The sequence below is a fragment of the Siniperca chuatsi genome, linkage group LG5 (genome assembly GCF_020085105.1).
Source record: "Siniperca chuatsi isolate FFG_IHB_CAS linkage group LG5, ASM2008510v1, whole genome shotgun sequence".
Taxonomy (NCBI): domain Eukaryota; kingdom Metazoa; phylum Chordata; class Actinopteri; order Centrarchiformes; family Sinipercidae; genus Siniperca; species Siniperca chuatsi.
Window position 1 is genome coordinate 17,723,939 of NC_058046.1, and position 12,281 is coordinate 17,736,219.

Here is a 12,281-nt window from a genome sequence, read left to right on the forward strand (position 1 = left end):
AGCTCCCGCCCACTGCTGAGGCAAAAAACCCAATTGTCTTTGTGTGTGTGTGTGCGTGTGTGTGTGTGCGTGTGTGTGTGTGTGTGAGTGAGAGAGAGAGCGAGAGAGAGAGAGACAATGTAGCCTCACATGTTAACTATGATAAATTATGTCTTATGTAATGTCTCTTTAGTGTATATGCGTGTGTGTGTGTGTGCAGGTGTTTAATGTTGTTGGTGTCTAATGTTCTGGTTGTGTTGATATCATCAGTTTCTTACCTCAGATCTAACAGCCGTAACAGGTGTTTCTCCAGTTGTTCAAATTAGTTTTCACTGACTTTTTTTTCACGACTGTCCACATTACTGTCCAGTCCTCACTTTTCTTCCTCTTTAGAAATGCAGATAAAGCCTCATTTGTGCAAGAGCTCACACTGTCCCCCTCACACTGGTGTGTTGGGGTCGCGGTAAGGGGGCGATCCATTGTTAATATAAGGTCACAACAATGAGACATGTCAATCCCCCACAATGCAGTGCTCCTGGCATAGCCAAATGGAATGCCCCCATTTCACACACTCATATCTACACAAGGTGCACAAACTCACACACACACAAACAAGGCAGCAATCACTGAAACTACTGTTTACTACTACTGAAACTAAAGCAGACATGACGGAGCCATCCAGGGGTCTATTTTACCTTCCTATCATTTATTTATGGACAGGTAAGAGCTTTTAATTTCTAATACATGATTATGATGTAGCGTATATTGTGAATCAATAGGAAAGAAAATTCAACATCACTGTTTGGTGAAAATCATAAGTGTCTAAAATGTCAACTTTTCAGAGGGACTATTCGGTTTTGTTTAGTGCCTGACCACCATTTTTGAATTTAATCAGTGGCTGTTGAAAGTCAAGTAAAGTCAAGTTGATATTATTTTAATAGCCCAAAATCACAGATTTGCCTCAAAGAGCTTTGAAATCTGTACAACATACTAACCCTCTCTTTAGGTTTGTATATTATCAATGGTGGCAGCCTGTAAATGAGTACTGACCCCGTCTACTGGAGTTACTACATCAAAATCACAACGATTGATTAGTTTTTTAAGCACAAAAACAAATGGTTGACATATTTGGAGTTGTATCTGGCAATAATGTTAAATGCATTAAGGATTTTATAAACTGTTATATGTATTTAATTTGATGTCCCAATTCTGTCCTTACAGGCTAAACAGCAAACATGTAATTTTTTAAAACAAAATGCCTCATATTTACAACTACTATATACATTTTCTGTACTTCATTGCATTATTGTGTTTGAACCAGTGCATAGCCTCATGTTAGAGAGCCGCAGACCAAGATTTCTGCCCATCTTAAATTTACATCTTCTCTCTTTGTTAAAATGTAATCCTCCTCATGTTGTCCTCCATCATCTTTTAGGAGGGGTAGAGGGTGATGTGCTCGCATCTCTGGCCCCTCCAGTCCACCTGTCAGGGGAAAGGCTGGGCTGGACCCTGCTGGTCTGTATGGTAAGTGACTTCAGAAGAGGGCACCTAGAGGTCAGCTGGAGGTCACCATCAGAAGGCCCCATGTCCAGCTCTCCATACAGCATTGCTGTAAATAGGAAGCATCGTGGCCATGGCGCTGTGGCAATCATCACAGTGGCGACTAGTGACTGGCCGTCGTACAGTTGTTCTGTGAGTCACAGAAGACACCCAAAAGTCATCAGGAGACACCTCACCACCTCACCAGGTAGACCTGTAGCTGATCATGATACCAGAATCTTGAATTTGGTTTCTGTTATTTCTACTCACAAATAGAGGTAACTTACTTTTTATCTTACACTTTTAATACATTTGTATAATTTCAGATCATCAAGACAACATCTGCAATGGATATGAACAGATAGAAGGTACATTTTAATTGTTTATAAACAATTAAAAAATCCCTGTGGTTCATACAGATGTTGTTCCTTATGTTGCTCTGTGTGGTTTGATCTCCAGATGTTGATGTATGGACAAACACAGTGGTTGTTCTGGTTATGAGGCTGCTTCTCATGAAGATCATCGTCTTTAACACTTTGATGACCACTTACGTTGTTATTAAGTGGTAAGAGGATGAGTCTGTGTGCCTTATTTGGAATGAAGTGTCATCAATGAGAAAATAACCAGGTTTTCACTCACCTTCATTGTGTGTCTAACAGTGTGAAAATGTGTTTTACCTAATATATTGTGGTTGTAACAGTGTATTTTGACCTTTCAGATGGTTGGAAACGGAGGGCTTCTGATGCACCATGTGCCCTTGAAAAGAAAACGAACCCAGAGAGGGGAACTCTTTCTTCTCTGAAGTCTACACAGTGAGGATTTCTGCACTGGAAGAAGCTGAGCGTAGTACATGCTTGTGGTTGGCTTTATGATAATGGTTTTACACTGAGTTTTGGATTGGAATCTCATGGATTCAGTGGGAAATGATCTACTGTCAGGATCACAGGAGTAACAGGTCTCAAATGCTACAAATCTTGAGTCGCGCCTTTTTCAGCCGTTTGTCATTTGACATCCCAGGTGTTGCCGACTGTGGCAGTTGAAGACAGATTGTGTTTGTGAGGCCAAACCTGGTATCTGATTGAAACCTAACCTCAGACAGATGGGTTAGTGCACATATTGTTGTATATGTGTTTGTGTATGTTTGTGAGAAGATCTGTGTGTATTCTTACTCATCTTTAATTTTTAATTCCTTGAATTACTAAAAAGATTGTGGGGGAAATTTAGCTTAATGTTTTTGGAAGCTTACACATAAACATAATTTCACATTTTTAGTATCTTGTTTTGCTTTTTTATAAGCCTGTGAATGTGACATTAGTAAACAGGAAGTAAGCTTGGACCATTTTGACTTTATTGTTTTTAAAATAAAACACTTGCACACAGATTTTTCCTCATGTTATTTTTTTTAGCGCCTTGAGTAACACACTGACATAGCAACAGAGCACCACTAGGTGGCAGTACAATCACATTTGACATTTTTTAAAATTATTATCCAACAGCAAGAATATGGAGCTTAACCTTCTCTACAGGACACTACGTTCATAAATAAGTTAAGTATTTCAACATTGACCAGCCACTCTTCACCAAACTGACACTCACACATGATGTAAGAGATCACAATGCCAAAAACTGAGATTAAGTTTACATGGCCAACCAAATGGGGCATAATTATATAGAATGTTACATGTTAAAAAGGTTCATAGTCTTAAGTGTTGGCATTTCTATCAGCTATCAAATGGCATACATTTCCCACAACACACTGCTGAAGCACATATCTCAGCAGACAGTGTGGTAAAGTTTTCTCAGTGATTTGCAGTGTTTTGTCTACACTCCAGTATCTTACACGTATCCCAGTTAAGGAGCAGCTCATCAATTCTGGCAGTAAGAGTAAAACAGTCTACAGTAGCAACTTTAAAAACAGGGGAGAGAGTGTGAGGAGGAGAAGGGTGCTGGTTTGGTGGTGAGTTATGATTTCCTTTGTACATGAAAACCATACATTATCTGTCTTTGGCTCAAATTAACACAACAAAGAATACGGTGAGCAACATACATGAGCCGGTATTGTCACAGCCTCTTGGCAAAAAGGTGGGAATACCTCCGACATGATTCTCAGAGGAAATTAAAAAACCCATCCAAGCATGTCAGCAACTGGTAAAAAAACAAACAAAAAACACTGACACAGCCACACACATTTTCACATACACTCACACTCACACATATTTGAAATCAGGACTGAGGAAAAACAACAAATTCATACAGCAACAAAATAGTACTGATGACATTTGCTGTGACAATATTCATAATACATTCAAAAGAGAACAACTCACATTAACTGACTTAAAATGACACGCTGAGTCAAATCAGCTACTGGAAGAATGATGCATTTTAACAAAAATGGCTCCTTGTATTCAACAGACCTTTACTTTGAATGATTAAAAAAATCTAATTATAGATGGTCTTCAAAATGTGAGCTTTTGGAGACTGTGGTGGAGAACAGTAAGTAAGAGGAAGAAACACTGATGTGGATTTGTTAAAAAAAAATCTAAATAAAGTGCTTCTGTTAAAACAAACATCCTCTGTCTGAGGTATTAAAGAAAAATCACATCAAATGACACAAAAAAAAACTCTACGCCATTACACTGTGCACTTAAGACAAGCTATTTACAGTTTGGAGTGTATATCCATGCACTCAGTTCACCCACACAAGTACATTTGTGTCATTGTTAAGTGTCCTATCCAAAGATGAAGACAGATTGCGAAAGCCATCATCACATCTCCTGTGTTATTCCCCAGAGGGCTGATTCTGCCAGGTAAGATGCAGGTAGTGTTGCCAGTATCTCCTGTGCCTGCTGGGAGGTCTGCCACCTCTTCTACAAAAACACTAGTTCCCAGTAACTGTCCAGCCTGCTGTTTCCTCTCTACATGAGAGGAATCAGTGCTCAGTATCAGTGCTCAGCAAAAAAATCTCCCAAAACTCTCTTTCTAGTGCACACACATACACACAAAGACCCCCACTCCCGCTCTTACATCAATGCCACGCTCAGAGCACACAGCAGGAGCAGAGCGAGCCGTTTGATAGGTTGAGAATTAGAGTGTAAGGTGGATGTGGCAGAGCCGCGGGGGTAGATCCTCCATCTATCCCGGTGTGGGTGGAGGCTCTCCATGTCTTTCAGGGCGCTGTATGCTGCCACTGTGAAGTTAGCATCCCCGGTGGTCAGGAGATCAAACACGCAAGAGTGGAAGTAAATGTCCTGCACCTCCAGCTGATCCCTGCAGCGTTCCTTCGCCCCCTCCACGCCGAAAACCTGCATGGCAGCGTAGGGGGATGCTTGTGTCTGTGAAGAGTAGCTGGGCCGACGTAGCTGCTGGAGCTGTAGGCCAAGCGCAGGAGGGGAGAGGGGCAGGGGAAGATACCCTGCTTGGTCAATGCGTTCTCCGCTCGGGCAGCCGTTCAGACAGAGCTGCAGGTCCTGGGTGGCATCGTAGGCCTGAGCCAGCTCTTCTGGGATCCGCACTGCCAGGGTCAGGTAGCGGCCCAGCTGGCGAACGATTACAGTTACACCAATGTAGCCAGCATGCAGCTCCACGTGGCGCCCCGGGCTGCGCTCAGAGATCCACAGAGCCCGGACCTTCCCAGTTGCACCGTCTGCACCAGCAGAAATGTGGATGGGGTCTCCACTGCTCACGGTTCCATCATCAAAGGCAGCAGGGAGGTTGTCTGTGACGGCCTGGTAGACCCTCTGGTCTGTACAACCCTCATAGGGCTTGAAGATGATGGTGATCTACAGAGAGGGAAAGACGGAGCATAATGGAGAGACATTTTAAGTTTAAAGTGTGTACAATGAATGACAATTTCAAAATGCAAGTATTGATATACAGTTTACAGTTACAGTAGTCAATTCAATAGATATAGGACAAACAACTTTCATCAAGGAAATGAGTAGAGCTGTAACAATAAATCGATTAATAATTAGTCAATTGAAAGAAAATGAATCTGCAACTATTCAGCCACTAAAGTGTGATGATTTGCTGCTTTTCTTTGTCATATATGATAGTCAATGAAATATATTTCACTTTGGGCTCTGAGAAATTGTGATGGTCACAATTGTTTCACATTTTACAAACTAACGGATTAATCAATTAATTGAAAAAATAATCAGCAAATTAATCGCTAATGAAAATAATCTGTAGTTGCAGTCCCAATCAATTTATTAGTTGATCAACAGAAATAAATTGGCAGCTACTTTGATAACCGATTTTCAATCAAAAAAATTCTCTGGTGAACATTTGCTGCTTTTCTGTTGTTGCAAATTTTGAATCTTTTTGTTGGATAAAATTGAAAAATGCACTTTCACTATTTTCTGACGTTTTATAGACTAGACCATTAATCAATTAATCAAGAAAAAAATTACCAGTTTAGTTGATAAGGAAAATTATCAATGGTTGCAGCCCTAGATATAAGGCAAAAAGGTCTCTCTCTCACACAAACACTCACAAATATTAACATTCACCCATTACACAGGTTATTGACTCTCATCACACTACATTTGCAAAATGACTAAATGAGTTTTTAACAAGTTGTAATTTGACACAGCTATGCAAACATACTGACACACACACACACACACAGGGCTCCAGTGGTGAGTGGACGCAGTGCTGGATACAGGGTGTGGTGTGAGCATTACGGTTAGCACTAGCATCATAGTTCCGGTGAAAGACTGCTTTGTTCACATGACAGCCATGAGGAATGAGGCCTGGCAGGCCATTAAGCCTGGAGGGCTGTTAATGTGTGTGTGTGTGTGTGTGTGTGTGTGTGTGTGTGTGTGTGTGTGTGTGTGTGTGTGTGTGTGAAAGAGAGTGTGTGTGTCCCTAATAATCGTGACTAATAACTTGCCCCACCTCTGACACAAGGTCAAACCTTCAACTCCACAGTGTAGCAACCCTACTGTTTGCTTAATGTGTGTGTGTGTGTGTGTGTGTGTGTGTGTGTGTGCGTTTCTGCCAGCGTGTGTATGACTAAGTGTATGCATGGGTGTGTATGTGTTTTAATAATTAAAGCTATTGACTAAGCTAGAAATGGCAGATCATCGGGGGAAACACCAGCATAGCTTCTTTAACAACACAAAGATCACCTTGTGTGGTTCGTCATCCATTCAGTGGTGTGTGTGCGTGTGTCTTTTTTTGTCATTAAGGGATAAGGACCATTAACACACATAGTGCTTTAAGCTGAGTGCCATTTATGAGACACACACGTGCACACAAATACTTGCAAACACACACATAAGTAAACAGTGGGTCCTTTCACACATCTCACTCCATGTTATTAAAGAGAGCGAAAAGTAGAGCAAGTAGAGCAAGGGTCTTTTCCAGCCTCACACTGATAAGATTTCTTACTCTGAGGCACAGAAAAGCAACTTACACACTCAAACTCTCCAGCACACACACATAAATAAACTAGATTACACCAGCTGCTCTCACTTAGGAAACTCTTTCAGCCTTAATAACAGCAATTAAGAAAAGCCCATTTTTCTCTGCTCCCCCCTTTATAACAGTTCTTTTCTCACCTTATTGGTTGCTGTGGCACTGGAGCCTGGTACCACGGGAACATTAGTGACCTGTACTGACAGATAATCATTATCGATGAGAGGCCACGCCCCCTCCACCTTACAAGTCTGGAAGCTGTCCTTAAATGTCCTCAGGTGTGGGTCCCCGAACAGCCCACAGAACAGGTACGCAGGCCGGGAGTGGCTGTGGCTGTGAGTGTGAGAGTGTGTGTGTGCGTGCACGTGGGAGTGTGTGTGGGCGTGCTGGGTGCGACTGTGGTAGTTACAGGGCTCGTGGACCACCTCGGGGTGCGTGGAGGAAGTGGGCCCGTCTCTGGAGCAATTCCTCTGGCTCATGAGATCGGAGATGCCCAGCACAGCCGAGTGGAAGACCAGGTTCCCCCGGCAGGACTTGGCCGTCCTCTGGGTGCAGGCCGAGTACGCACGTAAAGCCTTGCAAAACTCAGTGTGAAAGCCATCCACGGCCGGCGTCAGGTGGGAAGTCAGGGAGACAAAGTCGGTGGTGCACTTCTGGATACGGCACTGAGGGGTGGCCACCTGGCACTGACCTGGAGAGGACAGAAAGAGAGAGATGCAGAAATATTGTTAGCAAAGTGATATTATTACAGGAACAGTAATAGTGATAGGTGACCAGCTATAACAGCCTTAAATATTATCACACGTCTGATAATGTAGGTATGTACTACACTGAGAGTTGGCTTTAACACACAGAAGACAGAAGGTTACTGTTTGTAGGCAGCTTTGAACTTAAACACACAATGCTACCAGCCTGTTACAATCCAACCTAATAAAATTGGAAAAAGAACCAGCCGCTGGTTGAAAGTCTTGATCAATCAGCAGTGCCGCTCTGCAAGTGTAATAAACCAAAGAGCAGCCAGAGAGAAAAGATAAAGAGCGTTTTCCCACAAGGAGTGAGATAATACTGCTTATATAGCCAGGGAGCACATAACACATAGAGTATTATAGACAAAGAGCGCAAGACAATACAAGGTGTGCTATGCATATAAACACACTACCGTGACTTTGTGAAGCTTCTAATGAAACTCTGTGGTCATTTACAAGGGCATTTGTGATCTTGTGTAGCTTTAGCAGAGAGAATACACAATCAAAAATGTACAATTATTAAATATAACTTTATTGTTTGTTTACAGCTATAACTATGAGCACCAGAGGAAATGCATTCAGAAGACTGATTATTCTGTCTTGTATACCCATTAGGAACAAATTTCTTGGTCAGAAATTGTCCCTGATGTTTTATCTATTGCTACATTTTCTGAATGTAACAAGGGTCAAACCGGCCTTTTATATCATAGATCATCAGAGAGAGAGGGAGTTAGAGCGAGAGAGAGATTAGAGACCAGACCTAATGCATCAGTCACATCATGCTCCTATTAGATTAGGCCAGAAAGAGGCTCTGCAGTGTATGGGCAGCTGCACACACACACACAAACACAAATAGCTGTCTCAGAAAGAATGCTGGTTGTACTTCTGTTAAATGCACACAGTCAGTGATCTTCAGTTGGTGGTATGATCTCCCAAAAAGCCAAGCAAAAGCAGAAAGTACATGTTTCTTACTGAAATCAGCAGATTCCTTTAATGTGACACCAACACTAAACAACCATAAGTTGCCACTAACACAATAACACACACAAGCAAACAGCACATTCCAGCTCTTCTGTGTACGTTTATGTGATTTTGGGGCATGAAGGAGTCAGGCATCACCATTTGGGGGCAGTAGTGCTCTGAGTTTTATAAATCAGTGTGCAGGTACAGACCCCCACTCACACCGCGCTTCAGAATCTCTCTCCTGCCTGTTAAATACTGACACCAACCCACAGACACACACACACAGGCTGCCTTCCATGCCAACCACCACTGTACAGACGGTTTGAGTACTGAGGACACATTGTGTCTTTGCACCAACAGCCTCCTTCTCTCCCTCCTATCTGCCCTGCAGTACCTAAATGCTGCTCTCAATCTAATCAGAGTGGGTTTATTCTCTTTCGAAGGATATCAGAATCATGAGCTGCTCTAAAAAAACACACAAAAGCACTCATTCACTCACATTTTCCCAGCAGGGTGACGCAGCGAGAAGGGAGTCGACCCTGTAACTGAAGGACTCAGGTTCAAACCACTGACTTATATAAAGCTTAAAATCTTTCTAACAACAAGCTACTTCTAAAGTTTCACACCAGTTCCCATTGTGTTGCTCTATAGCTGACCCTGCACTCTTCCCTCCCTGTGAATGAATCAATATTAAAGCACAATTTTGATATTTTGGTTGTTCAATGCTCCCCTTTTGTGCAGCCGTCCTCTTAAGGGTGCCTCTCTAAGCATGCATAGCTGTACATTCAAAAGGGAATCCAATCTATGCACATAAATAAGCAATTTGTGCTAAGTCGAGCCGAGGTAATGAATATTGCTATATTGCTAAGAAGAGAGAATAAAAAACTCCTCATGTGAGTAACTGATGCAAGAGGGCCATTCAACACATCCAGAGTCTGGTTTGTTTCATCCCCTGGGGTAAGTATCTAATATAGACACAATAAAAGAGCTAGCGATGCCCACACCACTCCATGTCTCACCACAATAAAAAAAAACTCTCTTTTCACTCCATCCACTTCTCCCTGCTGCCTTTATCATCTCACAGGAATCATCTCTTCTTTTCTCTCAAGCCTCATCTGCTCTTTTTTCCCCCAGCTCAAATAATTTCACTCCATCAGCACTATTCTGATATATCACTACCCCTTTCTGTTTTCAGCCCTCTCAGTCTGATTCCCTGGCCGGTCTCCTTACCCCCTGGTCATCTCTCTTCTCTGCATCCCAAGGCACCCTCTCTACCATCAGACAGAGGTCAAAAGATCCACCAGCTGAATCGCTCAGGCTTGGTTTAGCGATTCTTTGTCTCCCTAGCCGACAGCCTCCAACTTCTCTGATCTCCGGAGATCAGAAAAGGATCTATTGGGATCATCTCTCAACCGAGGGAATGGCTTGTGAAGTGCTTATTGATCACCTTGTTGTGTGCACTCTCTCACACACTGAGCTCAAATCACACAAACAGCCCTCCAAGCTTAGAGATACAAAGCTTTACAGGAGCTCACTACAGCATGCACTCTTTCTCTCTCTCGACTAGACACTCAGGAGGGAGAACAATAGTCAACAATTCAGACGTTCCTGCCTCTAAGCAGACACATGGAGCTGACGGAGCGACGATGAAATAATTCCAAATACCTTGAAATGTACAACTTATAACAAATAAAACATTGTTTGGCTAAACAGACTAAATAATACACATTCTTTCCAGGTGACACACGTGTAGCAGAAGGTGCCAAGAGGGTCTTTAATGTGAACTGGGTCGCTCTGTTCCTACCAGGCTACGCGCAGAGGCAGTTTCGTCCCGCTGCCTGAGCCGTGTTAAACTAATTACTGGAGGTGTGACTGCTCAACAGACAGCTGCCACAACAGCCGACCCCCTGCACACACAGCAACACACACAGACTTGGCCAAAAAAAGCTAGTTTCTGGAAAGAGGATATTATGCTGCTTTTTTGCACCAAATGAAAAATGCATCTGTGTCTCTACCAAACTTAACCAAATGAATTTAAAACCAACAAGCCATGTAAAAGTGGTCAAATTATGTTTTTGTATCAATAATCCTTACAAACACCTTATTATCCTTTCAGTGAACATACTCTTCTTTTGTTGAATTCTTTGTTTTCCTTTCTGTACAGCCTTTGGCTTAGGGGTGTGTTAGTTTCTGCTTTTGGTGCTTATTAGAAGACAAACAACCACAAATACAAGAAATTGGCTTTCAGACAAGGATCGCTTTATGTTTTTTTCCTTTAAAGAGTCTATCCTGTGTAACTTTAATCACTTTGATACTATTTCTTATGATGCATTTTATTAATTTGCATCATACAGCTTAACATAAACTGCATTCCACAATAGGTTTAGTCAGATTTACAACACAGTACAGCCTTGATCCTAACTTTATATGATCAGATTTACACAGATTCGGTTATTTGTTTCGATATTGCTCTCTGTGTAAAGCTGTAATTTGTTATATATGGACACCAGGAGAGGTAGCCACCCTCTCTGCCCTTCTCTTCCCTCCTCCATGAGCCATTAAGGGGCAGACAGGAGAATGACGGCCCAGGAGAGAGGAGGAGAAACTCGATCCGTGCTCTGACTGCTGCACTGCCGCTGGAGAGAGCCATTGTCAGGCAGCACTGGGCCCAACACAAGGATCGGCCACACAATGATTACAAACGCTTAATAACTAATAAAGTATCTCTGATGACTGCTAAATGTAACAGACAGAAAAGAAATGTTGTTAATAGTTGTAGTTGGTTCAGCGCACAGCTAATAGTGCGAAATTGGATAACAAGAGCCTAAAATTACAGATTAGTTGCGATTATGACGGAGAGACCGACTAGTTGTTGCAGCGTGGAAGTGTAGGTTACCTATGTGAGCACCGAAGCAGAGGGCGATGATCAGCAGCAGCAGCGGCCGGAAGCGGCGCACCAGAGACGGGGAGGCGAGGCGCTCAGCCCCGCGGCAACGGCATCCGGCTCTCCCCATCCCCGTCCATGCAGGGCCAGGAGGGGAGAGTGGACAGACCTCCAAAGGGCGAGGAGGCGTGGTGTCCAGGCCTTCTCACTTCTTCGTCTGCCTCTTCTTCCTCACTCTTCTCTCCTTCCTCTCCTCCTCGGGTGCGCAGGGGCATTAAAACACAGCTGCTCCACGGAATGCAGGGCGGAGGGGGTGGAAAGGCAAAGAGAGGAGGAAAACAAAGTAAGAGCAGAAGTCACTCCGACGACACTTTTACTTTTCCCCTATACAAATCCACATCCCACGTGATTGAAGTGCGCTCCCTCCGCGGTCGGACTTTTGCCTTGATTGTGATCACTCTGTCCTCTCCTCTCCTGTCCCAAACACGCACAATCACATCTCTCTCCTGCCTACCAGGCCGGGCTTTCTCCTCCACTCCTCCCCTTTCACTTTCTCCTCCTCCTCCTCCTCCTCTTCTGTCCCTCCAACAAATCAATAGAGAATCAACCAAACCCTGCTGGCGGAAAACCCGCCTACCGCGACTCACACACGCACAGAGAGAGCGTGAGAGCAGTCTACAAAATAATGAAGAGGCCGGAGATAAAAGTTGTAAAACGTTGGTAAGATGCCATTAAATCATTGCGCATTCGTT

At 43.1% G+C, this 12,281-nt stretch overlaps 1 protein-coding gene across 1 annotated transcript; it reads right to left on the reverse strand.

The window, feature by feature from the left end:
• Positions 1-2,849: 2,849 nt before the first annotated feature.
• On the reverse strand, positions 2,850-12,065 carry rgmb (repulsive guidance molecule BMP co-receptor b). The gene is made up of 3 exons (XM_044196784.1): positions 11,542-12,065; positions 7,080-7,627; positions 2,850-5,297 (listed from the first exon to the last, which is right to left on the reverse strand). The coding sequence occupies exons 1-3, from the start codon at positions 11,657-11,659 to the stop codon at positions 4,539-4,541; spliced, it is 1,425 nt and encodes a 474-aa protein (XP_044052719.1). The 5' UTR covers positions 11,660-12,065; the 3' UTR covers positions 2,850-4,538.
• Positions 12,066-12,281: the final 216 nt, after the last annotated feature.